This window comes from Salvelinus sp. IW2-2015, linkage group LG14 (assembly GCF_002910315.2).
Source record: "Salvelinus sp. IW2-2015 linkage group LG14, ASM291031v2, whole genome shotgun sequence".
NCBI classification, from domain to species: Eukaryota; Metazoa; Chordata; class Actinopteri; order Salmoniformes; family Salmonidae; genus Salvelinus; species Salvelinus sp. IW2-2015.
Genome location: NC_036854.1, coordinates 45771310 through 45795278, shown reverse-complemented (window position 1 = coordinate 45795278; position 23969 = coordinate 45771310). Strand labels below are relative to the sequence as shown.

The 23969-nt window shown below is 43.0% G+C and overlaps 1 protein-coding gene across 1 annotated transcript in view; it reads left to right on the top strand.

The window, feature by feature from the left end:
* The window catches only part of LOC111973470 (cadherin-10-like), a 58542-nt gene extending 42088 nt beyond the window's left edge, over positions 1 to 16454 (top strand). The window contains exons 8-12 of the mRNA XM_024000841.3: positions 3504 to 3640; positions 11929 to 12050; positions 12149 to 12257; positions 12451 to 12699; positions 15359 to 16454. Of these exons, the coding sequence (XP_023856609.1) occupies positions 3504 to 3640; positions 11929 to 12050; positions 12149 to 12257; positions 12451 to 12699; positions 15359 to 15852 (1111 nt within the window). The 3' untranslated portion in view covers positions 15853 to 16454. The remainder of the gene's footprint in view (positions 1 to 3503; positions 3641 to 11928; positions 12051 to 12148; positions 12258 to 12450; positions 12700 to 15358) is intronic.
* The last annotated feature ends 7515 nt before the right edge of the window (positions 16455 to 23969 follow it).

The window sequence follows — 23969 nt, the reverse complement described above, 5'->3', positions numbered from 1 at the left end:
TTCCACAACTTTGAATGTATGCTTGGGGTCATTGTCCATTTGGAAGACCCATTTGCGACCAAGCTTTAACTTCCTGACTGATGTCTTGAGATGTTGCTTCAAGATATCCACATAATTTTCCTACCTCTTGATGCCATCTATTTTGTGAAGTGCACCAGTCCCTCCTGCAGCAAAGCACCCACACAAAATGATGCTGCCACCCACGTGCTTCACAGTTGGGATGGTGTTCTTCGGCTTGCAAACCTCCCCTTTTTCCACTAAACATAATGATGGTCATTATGGCCAAACAGTTCTATTTTTGTTTCATCCGACCAGAGGACATTTCTCCAAAAAGTATGATCTTTGTCCCCATGTGCAGTTGCAAACCATAGTCTGGCTTTTTTATGGCGGTTTTGGAGCAGTGGCTTGTTCCTTGCTGAGCGACCTTTCAGGTTATGTCAATATAGGACTCGTTTTACTGAGGATATAGATACTTTTCTACCTGTTTCCTCCAGCATCTTCACAAAGTCCTTTGCCGTTGTTCTGGGATTGATTTGCACTTTTCTCACCAAAGTACGTTCATCTCTAGGAGACAGAATGTGTCTCCTTCCTGAGCGGTATGACGGCTGGTTGGTCCGATGGTGTTTGTACTTGTGTACTGTTGTTTGTACAGATGAACATGGTACCTTCAGGCATTTGGAAATTGCTCCCAAAGGATTAACCAGACTTGGCTGATTTCTTTTGATTTTCCCATGATGTCAAGSAAAGAGGCACWMKYTTTGAAGMTAGYCCTTGAAATACATRSACAGGTACACCTCCAATTGACTCAAATGATGTCAATTAGCCTATCAGAAGCTTCTYAAGCCATGACATAATTTTCTGGAATTTTCCAAGCTGTTTAAAGGCACAYTCAARTTYGTGTATGTAAWCTTRTGACCCACTGGAATTGTGATAKAGTGAATTATAAGTGAAATAATATGTCTGTAAACAATTGTTGGAAAAATTACTTGGGTTATGCACAAAGTAGATGTCCTAACCGACTTGCCAAAACTATAGTTTGTTAAAAAMAAATATGTGGAATGGTTGAAAAATGAGTTTTAATGACAACCTAAGTGTATGTAAACTTCCAACTTAAACTGTATTTTAGAATCCTATTTATTGACTACAGCTCAGCATTTAACACCATCATYCCCACAAAGCTTATCACTAAGCTAAGGACCCTGGGACTAAACACCTCCCTCTGCAACTGGATCCTGGACTTCCTGACGGGCCACCCCAGTTGGTAAGGATAGGCAACAACACATCTGCCACGCTGATCATCAACACTGGGGCCCCTCAGGGGTGCATGCTTATTCCCCTCCTGTTCTCCCTGTTCACCCACGACTGCAGTGTGGTGCCAGGACAACAACCTCTCCCTTAATGTGAGCAAGACAAAGGAGCTGATCGTGGACTACAGGAAAAGGAGGGCTGAACAGGCCGCCATTAACATTGACAGGGTTGCACTGGAGTCCAGCGGGTCGAGAGTTTCAAGTTCCTTGGTGTCCACATCACCATCAAACTATCATGGTCCAAACCACCAAGACACTTCTGAAGAGAGCACGACAACACCTTTACCCCCTCAAGAGACTGAAAGATTTGGCATGGGTCCCCAGATCCTCAAAAAGGTCTACAGCTGCACCATTGAGAGCATCCTGACCCGTTGCATCACCACCTGGTATGGTAACTGCTCGGCAGCCGACCGTAAGACGCTACAGAGGGTAGTGTGAACGGCCCAGTACATCACTGGGGCCAAGCTTCCTGCCATCCAGGACATACAGTATATACTAGTCGGTGTCATAGGAAGGCCCAAAAATTGTCAAAGACTCCAGTTTCCCAAGTCATAGACTGTTCTCTTTGCTACCGCACGACAAGCGGTACCGGAGCACCAAGTCTAGGTCCAAAGGGCTCCTTAACACTGCTGCTACGCACTGTTTATTATCTATGCATAGTCACTTAACCCCTACCTACTTGTACAAATTARATTGACTAACCTGTAACCCCACATTGACTCTGTACCGGTACCTCCTCTATATAGCCTCGTTATTTTTACTTTTTATTTAGCTTTTTACTTTAGTTTATTTAGTAAATATTTTCCTAACTCTATTTCTTGAACTGCATTGTTGGTTAAGGGTTTGTTAATAAGCATTTCACAGTAAGGTCTAAACCTATTGTATTTGGCGTATGTGACAAATAAAATTTAWTTTCATCCTTTCTTGCATTCACTCTCTTGCACTGACTATGCACACTCACTGGATTCTACCCACACATTCACATATACTTACACTGACACTACAAAACACACACACACACACACATATCAAAATGATTCCCCACAGACACACACACACACTTCACATACACTGCTGCTACTCTATTTATTATCTATCCTAATTGCCTAGTTATTTTCCCCCTACCTACATGTACGTATTAACTCGTACCCCTGCACAACGATTCTGTACCAGTACTCCTTGTATATAGCCTTGTTATTGTTATCTATTGTGTTACTATTTTATTTTCTACTTTTGTACTTTTTGACTTTGCATTGTTGGGAAAAGGGCTCTTAGGTAGATTTGATGTTCTGCTGCTGAATAAAGCCGTTTGAGGTCATTTTGATTGTTTTATGACCTAATGGATGGTTATGGTGTATGAATAAACACAGGAAGAGAAACAAATGATTATTGGTGTGGTATCAAGTCTATAACAACAATTCAAAGTTTCCTCTAATAAGGTTTTTTCGGGGTTGGAAATATGGTTCGCTTGGCTAAATCTAATCCATCCGTGTATCCGAGTGTCAGTGTGGAGTGAGGGAGAGAGGGAGAGAGGAAGGGAGGTTGGAAGAAAAGCAAATTATTCATGGGTCCCTCCTGGTGATTTCCCAGCGGAAGTTTGTGGCACTGTGAAGAGAATACAGACACTGTTTATATCCACATAATTATGTAAACTAGCCCAGTGCGGTAGCAGCACAAAGTCAAACTGAAAGAGCCTCATTTGCTCTATCGATTCACACTGCTCTGTTCTGCCATTCCACACATATGGTGCCTGTCTGTTTGTGTATTTTTCTGTCTGTGAATCTGTCTGTCTGTCTCCGACATGGAGACAACCCGGTCTCTGCTTGTGCAGCATGGGAGGATTGTGTTGCAAATTATGAAATGTCAGTGGAATATGTAAGTTGACAGTGATAAATGAGACAGCAGTAAATAAGGATTCATCATTTCCTGACAAAGGAAACAGAAGGAGAGGAATGATATGTACTGTGGGGACCAAAAATGTGTGATTTGTAATGTATTTTCTCATAGAGTCGTGTGTTATTATTCTCTCATGCAATGGATCACAAGAAACAGGGACAGCCTTGTGGAAATAGCCTACTGTATGGGGAAATAAATCATGTCCAGATTCTTTAATTTGATTAATGTGTAAACTATGCGTATATTAAAAATATTGATATTTTTACACAATCAAAATTATGTATTTGTATTACTCTGCAGATACTCCATTGACCGCCATACCGATCTGGAGAGACTATTCAACATTGATTCTGTAAATGGCACCATTACAACACTGAAAGCCCTCGACAGGGAGATGTCCAAATGGCATAACATCTCTGTTGTTGCAACTGAAATAAGTAAGATTATAATSCCTTTTCTTTACCTTGTTTTGCAAAAAATGTCTATGCATGTGTCAGGCAGCCGAGGGGTATATGTAATGTTGCCGAACTACGCCAACTAGGTGTGGTTACAAGCCCAAGGAACTCAGATAAATTAGAATAAGACAACAAGACATCCGCAGCCCAGTAGCGATTGCGTGCTGTAAAACGCAGAGAAAACTGGCCAGCGCCTTTTGTTAAACAAGGGCATCTGTGCAATATTCAAGTAAAAACGGTGCAATGTGCAAATAACACTATATCACCACATAACTAATATTAGCCGCTATAGCTAACCAACGGAGCCCAGCAGCAAATCCTGCGAGGACCCCTAGCCGGCACTATAATCGGTTCATCTTCCACTACATAAAATAGACAAAGTGTTACTTCCTGGGTAGCTGGCTCCAGCCGATCGGACCAGGATGTGTGTAGTTTGCCTTGATACACAAGTGCTGCTACGCTTCAGGCTTCAGAATGGCTGGCTTGGTCAATCTGGCGTCGGCTCCGTGTGATATCCAAGGCGTTCCGCTCCAGTCGTTCCACATCCGCATATATCCGGTCACAACCAGGATGGACAACCCCTGTCCCAACCCAATAGGTCCACATGGGCATGGACAGTTTCGGTTGGCTCAAAGAGCCACTTATCAGACCCAATTGTCCAATGGGACTCTCATTAGGAAGTTCAGTGTTCACGGCGGGAGCGTGGAAGAACACTAAAATAAACATGCAAATACAATGTCATGGATTAATCAATGTTTCAGGCAATCGTGTAGGATAATCATTCTGCAACAATGTGAGTCTTTCCAATTCCACTGTAAATCAAAGTTTATTGTTCACAGCAGCGTGACATCCCCCCCCAAACTTTAATGTAGCAAGTCCCTGGCACATTCCATGTCTTGTTCTCTATAGTGAGCTGGTGGTTGTCCAAGGTTAGCCCGAGCAGGTGCCGGGTTATAACATCTGCTTCATCTGGCCTATGGGGCTCAGCAGCAGGGACAACATACATTTTTTTTTTTGAATGGGGGTCTACTCCAGCCTCTGCCTCAACTATGGGTGTAGGTTCCTGTTCAGGTGCTCACCCTGTCCCTTCCTCTTCCTGTCTCGCACCCACATCCGCTCACTTGGAAGTAGAGATAAAGCTTGTGTTTTGCAGTAATAGTACTTATTGTGTTGCTCAGCTGGGTCCCCCATTTTCTTTTTGACTAAGTCATAATCAAAAGGTCAGCCTTTGGTGACGGTCCCTAACCCACCCATTGGGGTTGTGCTTTGGCTGAAGAGGATATACGCCTAACTCAACAGCTACTGTGAGTCTTAAGTGGCAACCAAACATGAATACCCTGGGACATGCAAAGATTTGTAGGCTTGCAATAGCTTGGGATGCGCTCTGGCCATCTACTCCGCTTCTCTGCCTCCAAAGTGTGCAACAATGTTTTGTTCATTCGCTCTAAACCTGTCATTCCCTTCTGGATTGTATTTGGTCGTACTACTCTTAGAGATGTCATACATTTCACAGACTTGAGGCTTCAGGATGGCTGGCATCAAAGTTGACAAAAAATGTGTTGATGATGTTTTGATAATTATCTAGTGGCATACTGAGGGAAGGGAAGTCTAGGGCAACCACTTCCAGGGGGAAGGACACTGGAATGGGGTTTAAGGGGGGCCCTGGCATCTACTCAGTCTTTCTGCAGGCTACAGACAACGCATCCAGAGTGGAAACCCCATACTTCATCCTCCATCTGTGGCCAGTAGAAGTGTCGCCGAATGCTGGACAAGGTCTGCTCCACTCATGGGTCAGCGGTTACATGGTACTTCCTCCACACCTCTCTGCACCTAGAAGCTCAGCAGACAATCTGGGATAGAATGCTCATGGGTGTTAGAGTCAATTACTTCATGGCACGTCACATCTTCACAGATCTCTAGTTTCCTCTGTTGTTTGAACAGACACTTTACTTTTTGGTGCATAGCCCTCCTCTCTAGGCTCCCTGGCATCAATCCCATTCCAACACACGGCTTGACTGTCTGAACATCAGGGTCAACTGCTTGTCAGSTTTTTCAGTCATCACACGGTAGCTCAGAGTCCTCCTGTGGACCTCGTGCCGCCACAGCATTGGTTAGATTCATGCCGGCCGGCATGCAGCTAGTCACATTTCCTGTGGGCAAGGAGACTGGAGGGAACCTAGACAGGGCCTCAGCATTGGTGTTCTCTTACTCAAAACGCCACTTCACAGTGAAATCAATGGAGGGAAACCCACCTTTGCTCCACGGCACCTAGCCGGGCAGTCTGTAGTTGGGCAACTGGGTTATTATCTGTAAAAACAGTTAAATTAATACCCCTCAGGTAGTCCCGAAATTTCTCTGTGATGGCCCACTTCAAGGCCCGGAGTTCTAACTTGAAAGAGCTGTAGTTGGGTGCAGGCTGCAACTAGTGTAGGCTATCACATGCTCACAGCCATCTTGCATTTGAGCTAGGACTACCCCATGCCCGTGGTTTCTTGCATCAGTATAAACTACAAAGGGTAGGAAAACAATATCTGCATAAGCCAAGACTGGGGCCTGGGTTAGGGCTGCCTTCAGCTGCTCAAACGAGGATTGACAGGCTGGCGACCAATTGACCTTACCTCGTCAACAGGAATGCCAGTCAATAGTGCATTCAAGGGGTGTGCAATCTTAGCAAATCCTGATACAAAATGTCTGTGGTACCCCACTAGGCCTAGGAAAGCCCTGACTTGTTTGACCGTGGTTGAGGTGGCCCAGTCAGTAACAGAATTAATCTTGTCTGGGTCAAGCCTGTCTACCACGTGCCTCAGGGATTTTATCTGCTGTTGAAGAAGCTTACACTTGTTAGGTTGCAGCTTCAGTCCATGTCTCCAAAGGTTCTCAAAGACCTCGTCAAGGTGCTGCAAGTGGGATGAGAAGTCCAAAGTATAGACAATGATCTCATCAAGACTAAAAGGGACTCTTTTATCTGCCCACTGAGACATTGTTTTATCAATGGTTGGAAGGTGGCAGGTGCCTTATCCGCTGGCCAGGTCTAGMGTCGAGAAGGTTTGTTGAGTGTGGTGAGTCGCCTCAACTCTGGGAAAGGGAAAAGCATCCTTGTGAGTCAAAGTGACTCGTACTTTAATATTCACAAAAATGCCAACTTCCAACCTTTTTCTTTAATATAACAATGGGTGCAACCCAAGAACTGGATCTTTTGCAGATTATAAAATGTTCTAGCATACCTGAACGTAGAATCCTGTACAGCATGGGGGGTATGGGCCGAAACTTCTACCCAATTGGAGCTGCATCAACTGTAGGTATTCTATGTTGAACAATGTCACGTCTTCCAAAATCTTCAGCAAAACTTTCTCCCACTTCTGCAACAGAGCACTGAGATCTGATTGCTGTTGTTCAGTGAGTCCTGGTCTGTCCATCAGGCTGCTCACATCAAATCTGGACTCCACATCTTCTAGGGCTGTGCAGGGCTCAACAACACCCACCTGGACTACACCCTCAGAGTCCAGCATCATGCTCAGATCTCCAGCTCGATGTACATCCACCTCATCAACATGACTGACACTCCGCAGCTTCTGGTAGCAGCCTATAGACAGACATGAAAGGGTTCAGATTGAAAGTATGAACTGTAATTCCCCATTTTTTTTTTTTACGACAGCCAGTGTTCTTTCCACCCCTACAGCATTAGGGTCTGGTAAGGCCTTCACGCGCCCACAGTAGTCACTGCCATGCCATGCGGGCCCATCCAGGCACATCCCCATACCACAACTTTGTTTCTGGCTGAAACACGAATCCCCAGTCTGTTGGCAGGCCAGAAGTTACCCAGGAATTAATCCCCTCCACTGGTGCCGATGGTTTGTTGGCAGGTAGCAAAGGGACTCATCCCCCCCACTGGTGCAGATGGACTGTTGGCAGGTGGCAAAGGCTCGTTTCCAGGTCTGTTGGGACTTGGGGTTCTGGCAGGACAAAGACACTGGCCTCTCTTGGCTTCTCTTGGCTCTCTTTTCTTGCATTAATAACGTTCATGCCCACGACTAAGGGTTCGTCCAGTCTCAGTATGAGACTCTGCAACAGCAGAACATTTTACCTCGGCCCACTTTTTGCTACCATGTTCCTTTTCCAGTAGCATGGCCTCCTGGCATAAGTCATCAAAACACAGTCCCAGGTTACAGCAGGCATAGGTCTTCAGGTCCCGAGTTAGGGCACCCTCTTCGTTGTCCGTAGCTTACGCCTGCCCATACTATAACCCCACCACCACGGGGCACTGTTCACAACGTTGACAACAGAAAACCATTCACGCACATGCTGCTATACATGTGGTCTGCGTTTGAGGCCGGTTGGACGTACTGCCAAATCTGACCGACCGACTCATTTCGGTCGTATGTAGCAAAATTTGAAATTGTGTTTTTACATTGGATAAAAGTAGAGACTCAGAGCTACAAAATGGTATATCATACACTACAGTTGAGGAACAACGGGAAAGTAATTTTGCTTTAATAGTTGATAAACTTGTAACCTTCAGCATCTCTTTAAGGGTTGATCCGAGCGTTCTGTACTAACAACAGCAGTCAAGCACCCAAGCTAACTTGCTAGCTACTTCCAGACACAAATGAGAGAACAGCTCACTGAACATTACTCGCCCTAAGAGAGCTGGTTAGGCTGTTATGTTATCCAGAGCGTTTGTGACTSCAACTGTGCTGTCAGATTGTCCGCTCATAAATTCAGAGCACTTTCCTCTCGGAGCGTTCAGACTTAACAACGGCAGGTCAGAACCCAAGCTAACTGGCTAACATTGGCTAGCTTGCTAGCTACTTKCAGACACATAGCTAYCTAGATTATCTTACCCGTACATATTATGGATGGAGYCGTCTCCTGTCAGATGCCATGGTTGCCCTTAGTTTGAAAATGTAATCCGGAGACAAGTGTTTTCTCCATCTCCTTAGTTAAACATACTCAAATTCCACTGATTTCAAAACTCTGTCCTCCAGAATTTGGAGAGCACACAAGTAACGTTAGCCAACGAGCCAYCCAGCTAACGTTAGCTAGCTAACTTTAACTTGACATTAGGCTTATGCAGTTTTACMACGCGATACATTTTATATAAAGCCGTGTTAGACKGGATTACCTAGACTTACTGATCAGCTCAAATAGACGGAAGTGWGCTATATGGCAGACCAATCCAAACTAATCTCTTGGCATGTCCAGCCCCTCATTATCTCAGCCAATCATGGCTAGCGGGAAAGTTGCTGACTTTTTCTGTGGCTTTACCAACTAGGCTCATAAGTTAACAATTTGATTCGTATTTACAGATGGCATACACATTTGTTATTAAGGCACATGAAAGTTCACATGTTCTAGAATACATTTTTGCCAAAAAACACATTTTGATTAAAAAAAAAAAGTTTACAATCAAACGGCTCCCCTGTGAAGTATGGTAAAGAGATGAACATTCAATTCTCTGTCATCAGCTCTGGTGGAAATCCCTGCAGTCAGCATGCCAATTGCACGCTCCCTCAAAACTGTGGCGTTGTGTGACAAAACTGCACATATTAGAGTGGCCTTTTATTGTCCCCAGCAAAAGGTACACCTGTGTAATGATCATACTGTTTAACCAGCTTCTTGATAAGCCACACCTGTCAGGTGGATGGATTATCTTGGCAAAGGAGAAATGTCCACTWACAGGGATGTAAACAAATGTTTGCACAAAATTTGAGAGAAACACGATTTGCTACTATAGAAATGTTACTTCAACAGGGGTATAGAAACCTGTTTGCCATACAGGCAATCTAAATAGGCAAATACCTTAGTGGCTCTGTCGCACTCCTCTGAGATCACGCTGACCTGTTGCTTAGCTTTGCCCATTTAAAGCTCCTACTTGGATAACCTTTTTWTTTTTRWTTTTCCTTTAACGCCTAAAAGCCCCTTAATATTTCTCTTTCCATTAGCCATACTTCAAATCACCATTAGGACCTTTACACTTAGGCACCCAGTGTGCCCTGGGGTAAAATMGCATCATCATATTTGTTTTCCTAAAACCTGTCCTTTGAGTAACTGAACACTGCTCCCAAAAACCCAATCCTGCCAACTACTGCCAAATGTTAGGCAGCCGAGGGGTATATGTAATGTAGKCCCACTACGCCACCTGGCCAGCCCCTTGTCCCACAGATTTGTGCGCTCCGGCAAGAATGTGAAAAATTATCAAGAGTTTTAACGTTATAAAATAAAAACAACAAAGGGAATCTATTTAATATTGAAGTAAAAATGGTGAAATGTGCAAATAACACTAAATTTCCACATAGCTAATATTAGCCGCTATAGCCAACCAACCCGAGCCCTGCAGCAAGTCCAATGTGGAACTGTAGCCGGCACTATAATTGGTGTATCTTCCACTACATAAAATAGACTAAGTCTACTTAAAATCTTCCTYGGTAGCGGGCTCCAGCCCACTGACCTGGGATGTATCAGTGCTGCTACACTTCCTGGATTCGTCAATCTGGCGTCGGTTTGGGTGATATACACAGTGTTCTGCTGCAGTCTTTCTACATCTGCATATATGTGGTCACAACCAGGATGGACAACTCCTGTTCCAGCCTCATAGGTCCACACGGGCAATGCCCACAGTTTCAGTTGGCTCAAAGMGCTACTCATCAGAACCAGTTGTCCAATGGGAGCCTCGTTAGGAGTATTAGTAGAAAAAAAAAACATGCAACTTCAACTTAATATCTGAATGAATGTTTCAGGCAATCGTGTAGGATAATCAGTCTGCAACAATGTGAGTCTTTCCAATGCTACTGCAAAAAACAATAAATACTCATCAATCTACACACAATACCCCATAATGACAAAACAAAAACAGGTTTTCATTTTTTGGGGCAAATGTATTAACAATAAAAAACAGAAGAATTGAGACCCTTTGCTATGAGACTCGAAATTGAGCTCTGGTCCATCCATTTTCCATTGATCATCTGTGAGATGTTTCTACAACTTGGTTGAGCAATTGGGGGAGAAGGGCACTGATCAGGGAGGTGAACAAGAACCCGATGGTCACTCTGACAGAGCTCCAGKGTTCCTCTGTGGAGATGGGGGAACCTTCCAAAAGGACAATCATCTCTGCAGCACTCCACCAAATCAGGCCTTCATGGTASAGTGGCCTTCATGGTAGAGTGGCCAGACTGAAGCCACTCCTCAGTAAAAGGCACAACAACCCACTTGGAGTTTGCCAAAAGGCAACAAAAGGACTCTCAGAGCATGAGAAACAAGATGTTCTGTTCTGATGAAACTAAGATTCAAATCTTTGGCCTAAATGCCAAGCGTCACGTCTGGAGGAAACCAGGCACCGCTCATCTGGCCATTACCATCCCAACGGTGAAGCATGGTGGTGGCAGCATCATGCTGTGGGGATGTTTTTCCGTGGCAGGGACTGGGAGACTAGTCAGGATCGAGGGAAAGATGAACAGAGAGATCCTTGATCAAAACCTGCTCCAGGACCTCAGACTGGGGCYAAGGTTCACCTTCCAAGAGGACAAACACCCTAAGCACACAGCCAAGACAACCCAGGAGTGGCTTCAGGACAGGTCTCTGAATGTCCTTGAGTGGCCAAGCCAGAGCCCGGACTTGAACCCAATCGAACCTCTCTGGAAGCACATGAAAATAGCTGTGCAGCGACACTCCCCATCCAACCTGACATAGCTTGAGAGGATCTGCAGAGAAGAATGGGAGAAACTCCCAAAGTACAGGTGTGCAAAGCTTGTAGCATCATACCCAAGAAGASTCAAGGCTGTAATCGCTGCCAAAATTMCTTCTACATAGTACTGAGTGAAGGCTCTAAATACCTATGTCAATGTGTTTTTTATATATATAAATGTTGTAACATTTCTAAAAACCTGTTTTGCTTTGTCATTATGGGGTATTATGTGTAGATTGATGAGGGAAAAAAACAAGTTAATCCTTTTTGAGAATAAGGATGTAACGTAACAAAATGTGAAGAAAGTCAAAGAATACTTTCCAAATGCACTGTATGTTATTTGTTTTGTTAACTTGCTAATGTCAACTTCAGGGATATTTAAATTTAACCCTACGAGCTCCGGACTACTGCTGTTTTTCTGTTCTACCTGATAATGAATTGCACCCACCTYGTGTCACAGGTCTAAATCAGTCCCTGATTAGAGGAGAAGAAATTTAAAAAAGCATTGTAACTGGCTTTGAGGTCCAGATATGAATTTGAGGGGTCTACTGTATGGGCCAACTAACACATTTTCAAACTTCTTGTTTAGGTAACCCTCGCCAAACCACTCGAGTCCCAGTGTTCATACGGGTCCTGGACGTAAACGACAATGCACCTGAATTTGCCATGTATTACGAGACATTTGTCTGTGAAAATGTCAAATCTGGACAGGTACAGTAGATGTGTATGACATCATAATACTACAAATGCTGAAGAAAAGCCTGAAGAAACATATGTTTTCTCATACCTTTTTATTTCACTATCCACAGCTGATTCAGACAATAAGTGCGGTTGACACCGATGAGCCCCTTGTTGGACATAAGTTTGTCTTCAGTATGAGCTTCTCCAATCCAAATTTCACCATCATTGACAATGAAGGTAGCTGAATGTTAGCCTTGTGCTTTTTAATCTGGCCATTATCTGGTCTTAGTGGTATTAACAATTGTACTTTTTTTGTAACCTATGGAGCTGCAATGTTACAATCATTACTGGGAACATTTGTTCTAAACATTAGAAACAACCTTTAATTTCTCATATCCCCTTTTCCTTCCCTCTGCGATCCACCCCTTAGATAACACAGCCAGGATCATCACTCGAAGGGGAGGATTTAGCCAGCGTGAGATGAATACATACCTACTGCCCGTGGTGATCTCAGACAATGACTACCCTATCCAGAGCAGCACCAGCACTTTGACTGTGAACGTGTGTGCCTGCGACAGCCGGGGGAACGTGCAATCCTGCAACACAGAGGCTCTGTTGTCTGCCGGGCTGAGCACTGGAGCACTGGTGGCTATCCTGCTCTGTGTCATCATCCTCTTGAGTAAGTATCACAATCAATCACACTGGTAAAGTCAACCGTCGCATAACAAATGACACCCTATTCCCTGTTGTTACGAACCAGCTCGTAGCCCGTAACAAAGAGAGAGAGACAACGCAGAAATTAAGAAATTGCAAACATATTTCTTAAACAAAGTAAACTATATCCAAGTAACAATGGTGTGTGTGTAGTCAGTAGTCAATAGTGTAAGTGAGTGGATGTATTCATAGATGTTGATAATGAGGGGTGTTGAGAGGTGTTCACACACGCACGAATGTCGAAAAATGTCACAACAAAACACACCAGTGTGTTTGTGTGGGAGAGTCTCCTCAATCTATGGGGAGAAAGGTGTATTTATCCGCGGGACACACCCGAGCACAGGCAGTGTACCATTTCGCTGARGACCTTCCCAGCTCCACCCACCGACATCCAAGAGCAAAGAGAAAGAATGTTGGAGGGTCGTCACACTGTGTTGAGCCCGTAAGGCTTTGGGCAAATGTAGTGCACAATATAGGGAATATGGTGCCATTTGGGAGACGCCCAAATCAAACTCAGTCAGAGAACTTAAGTACTATTCTTAATTCCGAACATACAGTAATGTACAGTAGCACACAGCAATCCAAGTCACTTATTACAAAGCTGAAGCAATTATTCTAGGCTGTGTTGGACTCTACCACAATAAACTACACTGCACGTGTAATGAACTGGTCTGTAGCCACAAATATCCTGGAATGTAATGTGATAACACCCTACGGAGTGAGAAGGGACTTCATTTGCACCCGGTAGGCACTGGCTAGCTCCTTCTTTTTCTCTGCTGTGAGTCCTTCGACAGCACTTAAATCCTCTGTGCTACTTCTGTGTTATTCCTTTGTGTTATTCCTTTCATCATCAAACTTCTTCAACTAAAGAAAGTTTAAAGTAGGGCCACTCACTGAGACATTACTTTGCTGGCTGCATGTGTAAATAGTGTGTTTCCTCATGAAAATGGTGCAGCAGGATGAAAGCTTTTATTATTGGTTATATCCACTTGACAAAAAGGTATTTGTGTTTTTCCCTGCTAAAGTAGGTCACATCCTATTTCCTGGCATCCTAAAGCACCACTTCAGCCTCCTTTGTGAGCTAATGCAGTATGTAAAAGCACAAAGTGCAAAACAGAAAGTGTGCATGCATTTTTCCCCGGCAGAAAGCAAAAGATATGTAGTGCTTATGTTCAAGGGGATATCAATAAGTAATGGGTAAAACAATGACTTTGAACCTGGTATTGCACTTGGCCAAGCATAACCCCAGTTCCACCTAAACAGCATCATCCATGAGCCTATTAAGGATGTTGATATATTCAATTATCCAATTAAAAGTCATGAGTGACTTAATAGCAACATAAACACCAATCCACTGGGTTTTGTTTGTGTACTCTGCTTTGCGTTATGGCTAAGAACAGCCCTTAGCCCTGTGRTATTCATGATAATGCACAGGTTCTCATGTTTTATTGCTTAAATGAGTGTGTGTGCTATTCCTCCTACTCACTCAATAATGCAGAGACCCAGCTCATCTGTTGATGTGTTCACCTGTTCATCTGTGCTCTCTTCCTTTCTCTTTCTGTTCCATGATCTCCGCCCAACTTCAATCTTGCTCGCATCCTTGCCTAGCCACTGATCCCTCGCTAGCAAATTAACTAGTGACATTTCTTCCACTGCATGCTGTGCTTGTTCCTCCTCACAGTCCCCCTTCACTTGTCTGTCTGACACTGGAGAGAGCTCTACTGTAGCTCTGGCTTCTGGCTCACTCAGATTGGAAGTGCTGAAGGTTGAACCCCATGTTCGCCTCTTGAGCGAAATATCATGACATCTGCTCATTATCCGATGGTTTTCTCGCTTGAACCCCTCTGACAGGCTGTCTAATTCACCTCCACTACGCCTCTGACAGACAGACAGGCAGACAGGCAGGCAGGCAGTAGGCGCTGAGCTGGAACAGTTTGCGCTCCTCCTCCACACTGCACCACACCGCTCCATGCCTCCCCACACCACCCAACACTGGGGTATCAGTCAGAAAGGCCTGGTAACTGGGCCTCTAAAGAGCCACTCCTTCAGAGACCTTTGTAATTAACACCTGGGTGGGAGGCAGGTAGAGTACTACAGCACCTGCTGAGGGGTGGGAAAGAGGAGGAGGAGGGGGATGAGGAGGAGGCCCCAATGTGGGGGAATTGATTTTACTCTCGATTTGCTCCTTTTTCATGAAAATAATGAGCAACAACATAAATCCCATGCTCTCATAGTGCCACTGGATGCAAATTCCTCCTTCAGCTGGCAAGTTTGGATTTAAAGTCCTGCTCAGAAATTTAATTAGATAAAGATGCATTTAATTATGTGAGTAAGGGTAGTCTGACCTGAGAATGAGAAAAGGAAAGGGCTCATTCAAGTGCTACAGATTTTCTACAGTGAATTTGATGTTAAGGGGAAAAGCGAAAGAAAAGCTTGTTCTGCTCAATCTTTAATAAAAGGAGGTGAGTGCCCAAGGCAGTGCAGCGCATTTATCACTGATAGCAAATGTCTTTCTCTCCGGTGTGTATTCCTGAGTTTACTTAATGACTGACGGAGCACACTCCTCTTCTCTCCCATCTCATACTCAAGTTTTACTCTCTCTATCTGTCTGTCTGTGTGTTTAGTGATCGTGGTGCTGTTCGCTGCCCTGAGGAGGCAGCAGAGGAAGAAGGAGCCTCTGATCATCTCCAAAGAGGATGTGAGAGACAATGTTGTCAGCTACAACGATGAGGGCGGCGGAGAGGAGGACACCCAGGCCTTTGATATCGGCACACTGCGCAATCCAGAGGTGATGGACGCTAACAAGCTGCGCAGGGACATCATCCCAGAGATGCTGTTTCCCTTCGGGAGGACATCACCTATAAAGGATAACGCCGACGTCAGAGACTTCATTCACGGGAGGCTCCATGAGAACGACTCGGACCCCACCGCGCCCCCGTATGACTCCCTTGCCACCTATGCCTACGAGGGGAGCGGCTCGCTAGCCGAGTCCCTCAGCTCCTTGGAGTCTGGAGCTACGGAGGGGGACCAGGAGTACGATTACCTCAGCAACTGGGGACCGGCGTTCAAAAAATTAGCGGACATGTATATAGGGAAGGACACGGAGAGAGAAACCTAGATTACAGTTAGGCCTGTGCTACCGGAGCTCATCATCAATGACGTGTATTGATAATCTCTCTCACACACTATCCTGCAACCCATCTATTGATTCATATGGCTGGTCAAGTAGAATTCATGAATTAAACATTAAACTCACTACTGGTGGTGATATTCCTCGCAGTTTTACTGTTTTTGGTTATAATCAGTAAAGATGCCTTTGAATTTTAAGAAATGTTGTGAACAATGGTCTGGACAATGTGTTTTGTAACTGAGGAGTGAGATAGTAGTCTTGTATACTATCAATGTTTATTGGAGAAAAAAAAATGCTTTTCCTGCAAAGTAAATTTGAAATAGATACATGTATGAACTGCTTTTCCATGATGGACATACTATATCCTATTCGCCATCTTTGTTTGGCAAGCAATGTTCATGTTAATGGTTGGTTAGGTTTATTCTGTGGATCCATTTCATCATATACTGTAGGTGTATGATGTAAAAAGGACGTGTACGTTGTAGGGTAACTGTCACACACTGAATTCATGTTGTTTGAATGCCAAGTCATATTGTTTTATATTTATATTTTTATACTTCTTTTATTAATAAAAAAATTAAGAAACTTCACATTTTCATACATTTTTCGTAGAGTTTCAAGTTTTATTAGTAGTCTTCTATGAATCACACAGATAACTCCTTGGCCTCTATAAAATACAAGTTGATACATCATATCAGTGGAATTTGATAATATAGAAGTTCCACAATATTCAGCTGACAAAACACATTGTAAATATAACGTTTTCACATCTGAAGTATGGGAAACTAGTATGGGAAACTAGGCATGAGCTACAACCACAACCTCAATTTATTGTTAGCCACTATGGTGCAATGTAAATCAGATGGCAGTAATATATTAGCAGTATGAGTATTGCTAGGGAGGTTCCACTTTACATATACTGTATGATCAATACCTCTCAACTTTCTCTTTGTGGACAAAAAAATAACATTATTTAATTTCTTTGCCCAATTATGGATAATGTATCTGCATGCATATTTTGAGACGAGTGGAATGAAATCCAATACAGCCAAATATGTGACCCAAAATGGCACCATATTCCCTACATAGTGCACTACTTTTGACCAGAGCCTTATGGGCCTAGGTCAAATGTAGGGTACTAATGTATATAGAAAATATGGTGCCATTTGGGATGCATCCAATGTATAGCTCTCAGAGTTACAAACATAAATCCCTCCAGTAACAAACTCAATCATCCCCTTACACAAGCCACAATCCGAAACTTTGAAGGATAGTTTAGTTTCACAATAGAATCATTTGTAATCCTATTGAAGTGCCATTGCTTATGGGGTGGCAGGTAGCCTAGTGGTTAGAGTGTTGGGTCAGAACTGAAAAGTTGCTAGATCAAATCCCTGAGCTGACAAGGTAAAAATCTGTCGTTCTGCCGCTGAACAAGGCAGTTAACCCACTGTTGCTAAGCTGTCATTGTGAACTAGAATTTGTTCTTAACTGACTTGCCTAGTTACATAAAGGTAAAATAAAAACAACATGGGTAGATAACATTCTCATCTCATGCTAATACTATTCCTCCAGCAAGATGGTATATTGATTTATCATACACATGTTGACTGTTATGGACCTTGTGGGAGTCTGTAGTAATAGTATGCGTTCCAATTTACATATAAAAACAGTCAACTGCATTTATTTTCAGCAAACTTAACATGTGTAAATATTTGTATGAACATAAGATTCAACAACTGAGACATGAATTGAACAAGTTCCATAGACATGTGACTAACAGACATGGAATAATGTGACCCTGAAGAAAGGGGGGGTCAAAATCAAAAGCAACAGTCAGTATCTGCTGTGGCCACCAGCTGCATTAAGTACTGCAGTGCATCTCCTCCTCATGGACTTCACCAGATTTGCCAGTTCTTGCTGTGAGATGTTACCCCACTCTTCCACCAAGGCACCTGCCTTACAACAGGCCTACAAACCCTCAGTCCAGCCTCTCTCAGCCTATTGCGGACAGTCTGAGCACTGATAGAGGGATTGGTGTAACTCGGGCAGTTGTTGTTGCCATCCTGTACCTGTCCCGCAGGTGTGATGTTCAGATGTACTGATCCCGTGCAGGTGTTGTTACACGTGATCTGCCACTGCGAGGACGATCAGCTGTCCATCCGGTCTCCCTGTAGGCATCTCACAGTTCGGACATAGCAATTTATTGCCCTGGCCACATCTGCAGTCCTCATGCCTCCTTGCAGCATGCCAAAGGCACGTTCCCGCAGATGAGCAGGGACAATGGGCATCTTTCTTTTGGTGCTTTACAGAGTCAGTAGAAATGCCTCTTTAGTGTCCTAAGTTTTCATAACTGTGACCTTAACTTCTCTGCGCTACGAATCCCTTTTACGGGATCACGTTCCTAAACCACCGCTAGAATTGCAGGGCGCCAAATGCAAAAATATTACWAAAAATATATATAATCATGCAATCACAAGTGAAATATACCAAAACACAGCTTAGCTTGTTGATAATCCACCTATCGTGGATTTTGTTCGATAAATATTCGTTTTATAACAAAAAAACGCCATTTGGGTTGCGCGTTATGTTGAGAAAACAACAGCTAGCCTTATAATAGCTTGGTTAGCTTGGTCACGAAAGTCAGAAAAGTAATAAAATGAATCGCTTACCTTTTGATAATCTTCGGATGTTTCCACTCACGAGACTCCCAGTTACACAACAAATGTTATTTTTGTTCGATAAATATTACTTTTATCACAAAAAAACGCGATTTGGGTTGCGCATTATGTTGAGAAAACCAAAGCCGTGTTCCGTTCGACAAATTCCAAAAAGTATCCGTAATGGTCGTAGAAACATGTCAAATGTTTTTTATAATCAATCCTCAGGTTGTTTTTAACAAACATAATCGATAATATTTCACCCGGACCATAACCTATTCATTAAGAGACTTAAGGAAAATGGGGTGCCCCTCTCTCGCACGCAGGAACTAATCAAAGGACACCTGACTACTTTAGAAAAAACTCGCTCATTTTTCAAAATCAAAGCCTGAAACTATGTCTAAAGCCTGGTCACAGCCTGAGGAAGCCATTGGAAAAGGAATCTGGTTGATACCCCTTTAAATGGAGGTTAGACGGGCCAGGGAACACAGATTTTTTCTTTAAATATCACTTCCGGGTTACATTTTCTCAGGTTTTCGCTTGCAGAATAAGTATTGTTATACTCACAGACAATATGTTGACAGTTTTGGAAACTTTAGAGTGTTTTCTATCCTAATCTGTAAATTATATGCATATTCTACTATCTAGGACAGAGAAAATGTCKATTTACGTTGGGCACGTTATTTWAAAAAATAAATAATAATCTGGCACCTAGCGCTAAGAAGTTAATTGCCTGCCGTCTGTAAGCTGTTAGTGTCTTAACGACCGTTCCACAGGTGCATGTTCATTCATTGTTTATGGTTCATTGAACAAGCGTGGGAAACAGAGTTTTAACCCTTTACAATGAAGATCTGTGAAGTTATTTGGATTTTTACGAATTAACGTTACTTTTTTGCTGAGTTTATAATGTATTTAATTTACTAGTAAACACAGTGAGTAAAAAGCAAGTAAGCAAGTACCTTTGCCTTTTAAATTGAACTGATGACTACTATATCCAGGAATGTATTATCTCTGTAGAACAACATTGTCATTTTTGGAGCCAACCAAGATATTTAAAAACACAATCTGAGGTGTAGGCTCAGGATAAAGAGGGGGACTCCATGACTCTGAGAGACCGGACCATACTAGAGTATGTTCGGGCAGAGACGAACCAGGGTGACTTCAAAGACTTAACACGGTCACTGGCCATTACCTTAAGATTTGTACTAAGTCACAAATGGAACCCTATTCTCTATACTGTATAGTTTACCACATCAGGTCAAAAGTATTGCACTATGGAATAGGGTGACATTTGGGACACAACCCTGCTAATATAGGGCACAATGAATTGTCCATGGCCTGATTTTCAAATAGCGATGGAAATCCACTCTTTGAAAATATGTCATTTTTTTAACACATCTGTGTCTAGTTAGGGATGACACATGTTGTGTTACTTTTAACACAATCACCGTGTTGGCACAACGTGATTGTAATAAATGTTTCAACACATTTCGTGTCAATTCCTGGAATGAATGTGTTAAAAGCTGAAAACCGTACAGTATCAACCAGTTAAATTGCAGATCCAAATGTATCATGCATCTACTCTCTTAGAACATATGTTGTGTTTTTTATCTGTGTGTCTAGTGAGGGACGGTATGTTGTGTTGCATTTATGTACATTTTTCAACACAATCATTACGTTAAAAGTAACACACGTGTCATCCATAACTAGACAAACAGATGTGTTAAAAAATTTGTTGATTTTTACTCAATGTGTTGCATTCCACTTAAATCCACTTTAACTTTCTGTAAATGACTGAGGAAGACATGTAGAAAAAAGTTTAAGCCTTTTATTTAATGAATACAGTGCTGCTCCACATACAATATCTTACATTAAACAAATTCTGTACATGCAAGATATCATTAACGAAAGACTTCAAATGTGTTAGTGCCAGATAGATATGCAGTCTAGGGAAACCAACTCAGACAATTTTTGTACCTGAGATACAGACTCAATCATCAAGTTTGCAGACGACACTACAGTGGTAGGCTTGATTACCAACAACYACGAGAGGGCCTACAGCGAGGAGGTGACGTCAACAAAACGTCAACAAAACAAYGGATATGATCGTGGACTTCAGGAAACAGCAGAGGGAGTACCCCCCATACATTGACGGGACAGTAGTGGAGACGGTGGAAAGTTTATGTTCCTCAGCGTACACATCAGACAAACTGAAATGGTCCACCCACACAGACAGCGTGGTGAAGAAGGCGCAGCAGCGTCTCTTCAACCTCAGAAGAATGAAGAAATTTGGCTTGTCACCAAAACACAAACTTTTACAGATGCACAATCGAGAGCATGCTGTCGGGCTGTTTCACCGCCTGGTACGGCAACTGCTCCTCCCACAACCGTAAGGCTCTCCAGAGGGTAATGAGGTCTGCACAACGCATCACCGGGGGCAAACTACCTGCCCACCAGGACACCTACACCACCCGATGTCACAGGAAGGCCAAAAAGATCACCACCCGAGCCACTGCCTGTTCACCCCGCTTTTATCCAGAAGGCGAGGTCAGTACAGGTGCATCAAAGCTGGGACCGAGAGACTGAAAAACAGCTTCTATCTCAAGGACATCAGACTGTTAAAAAGCCATCACTAACATTGAGTGGCTTCTGCCAACATACAGACTCAAATCTCTAGCCACTTTAATAATAAAAAATGGGATGTAATAAATGTACCACTAGTCACTTTAAACAATGCCACTTTATATAATGTMTACATACCCRACATTACGCATCTCACATGTATATACTGTACTCTATACCATCTACTGCATCTTGCCTATGCCGTTCGGCCATCGCTCATCCATATTTATATATAATATATATATATTTAAAAGGTAGTTGTGAAATTGTTAGATTACTTGTTAGATATTACTGCATGGTCGGAACTAGAAGCACAAGCATTTTGCTACACTCGCACCAACATCTGCATGTGACCAAAACATTTTGATTTGATGAGGAATAAATGGTTACCATATCCAACAATAGTCCAGAGGCAATAAAAAAAATCTCTACCATAGAACAGTTAAACTAGTACAGCTCTTCCACTCACAGATAAGCAAAAATAACTAGCTTAAAGCCACACCCCCACTAAGCCAACCTCCAATAACATTTCCCAGTGTGCCTTTCCAGTGAATTGTAATTACCACCCATGACTGTATTTGTTAGATGGTTGTTGAATTCATTCATTTCTAATTCAGTGGCTATCCCCAAGTGAGTTCCTAAGTAAATGCTGCCATTAAAACTTAATGTCATGAACTGTTTTTCTGACTCCCAAGTAAAATAGCCTTTAAAAAAWATATAATATCACCTGTAATAACATAGAAAGGTATGCATCTGTTTGGCATGTCTCTTGTGATACAATTCACAGCAGCACTGACGGATGTGTTGTCAAAACTGTTTTAGAGTTTTGAACGTCGCAGGCCCTTCTTTTGTTCCATGCTGACTGAAGACCTATCTAGCCAGTAACTAGATAACACCAGTCACAGATGAAAGGGGTAAAACATTACACAAGTCAGTATTTATTATGATTTGTGGCAAAGCAGATAAAAAAAAGACACATATGAGAAACTCCCAGCGTGTTGATGTTCTCCAGTTCCACAGCCAGAATGATGTTGCAGTGCACGGTGATCGAACAGGTTCCCTGTTCGATATATATTCATAACAGGTGTAGGGAGGGTGAAGTCTGTGATTTAAAAAAAATAGTAATTATACAGATGTTTAACAAAACATGCACACAACTGATTTCATATCTTGGTTTTTGTGATAAATGTGAATTAAAAATAACTTTTGATAATGGTTTTCATACACATACCTTGTCCATAATGTAAAGGCCTATGGGATATTCAGTGAAGAGGTAAGGGAGGAGGATGGTAAATGTGATCTGGATAACATACCAATAGACATACCTTTGTAGGCCTCCTCGTCTGTGTACCTGCAGACACAGACACAAAAGTGATCCGTTTAGTAAGCTGCACCCAATACAGCTAGCCTTCAACACATTCCTATAGCATACATATTCTTACTTCTTTGTTATTAATTGTTATCCATTGAATTGTGTCCAATTTCTGTTTTAGACAGATTTGCAGAAATCTGAAAAAAATAGATGGTATCATCATTAAACAATATCAATTTGGGGTGGCAGGTAGCCTAGTGGTTAGAGGTAGCCTAGTGGTTAGAGGTAGCCTAGTGGTTAGAGCGTTGGACTAGTAACCGAAAGTTTCCAAGATTGAATCCCCGAGCTGACAAGGTGAAAATCTGTCGTTCTGCCCCTGAACAAGGCAGTTAACCCACTGTTCCTAGTCCTTCATTGAAAATYAGAATTTGTTCTTAACTGACTTTCCTAGTTAAATAAAGGTAAAAATYTACATCATTCAAGGGACAAACATTAAATTGATGATATCTTTTCATTTTTCAGTCAAGTGCCTGCACCTGCTGTCCTTTGAAATCCAAGTCCAAATGTTTCAGTTGGGCAGTTAGGCTCCTGCAAGAACCCCACCTCCTATGGGGTTCTTGGAAGAACCCTTTGGGGGCAATTTTCAGTCCCAAGAACCCTAAGGTTCATCGAAGATCTTTGAGGATCTTCAAAGAACCCTTGTTGAACCCCACATTTGTTTTGTATACTCTACATACACAGTGAGTAAACAACAGTATATAAACAGAATATGAAGTAACCAATGTTRAATGTCTCTATCAGTGGTTCTCAAACTTTTTCACTCTGGCCTCGCTTACATCACATTGTGCATTTTACTATTACAACTTTCAAGAGTAGGTTGAAATCCCGACTGGGGTCTTTAAAAAAGGGGGGAGCGGGAACCCCACACCCTTACTGCTTCCCAACTGTTTGGAAACCACTGCTCTATATATATGGGGAATTAGTCTCAAGGTGCAGGGCAGAGTACCGGGCAGGTAGCTAGTGATGGCTGTTCAACAGTCTGATGGCCTGGTGATAGAAGCTGTTTATCAGGCTTGTGTTCCCGGCTCTGATGCGCTTGTACTGTCTCTGTCCACTAGATGGTAGCAGAGTGGAGGGAAGGCAGTGTGCCCTCGGTGATGCGTTGGCCTGACCGCACCACCCTCTGGAGACCCTCTGCAGCCCGACAGAATGTTCTCAATGGTGTATCTGTAGAATTTGTGAGGGTCTTAGGGGTGTTGAGCGCTGTTGTGCCTTCTTCACCACGGTGATCCTCAGTGATGTGCACTGCGACCCCGTCGATGTGGATGGGGGCATGCTCCCTCTTCTGTCTCCTGTAGTCCATGATCAGTTGCTTTGTTTTGTTGAATTTAAAGGTAGAGGTAATTTACCTGCCACCACTCCGTCAGGGCTCTAACCTCCCTGTAAACTGTCTCGTTGTTGTTGGTAATCAGCACATATCCCTGGGGGTCCTCGTGTTGAGTATCAGCGTGGCG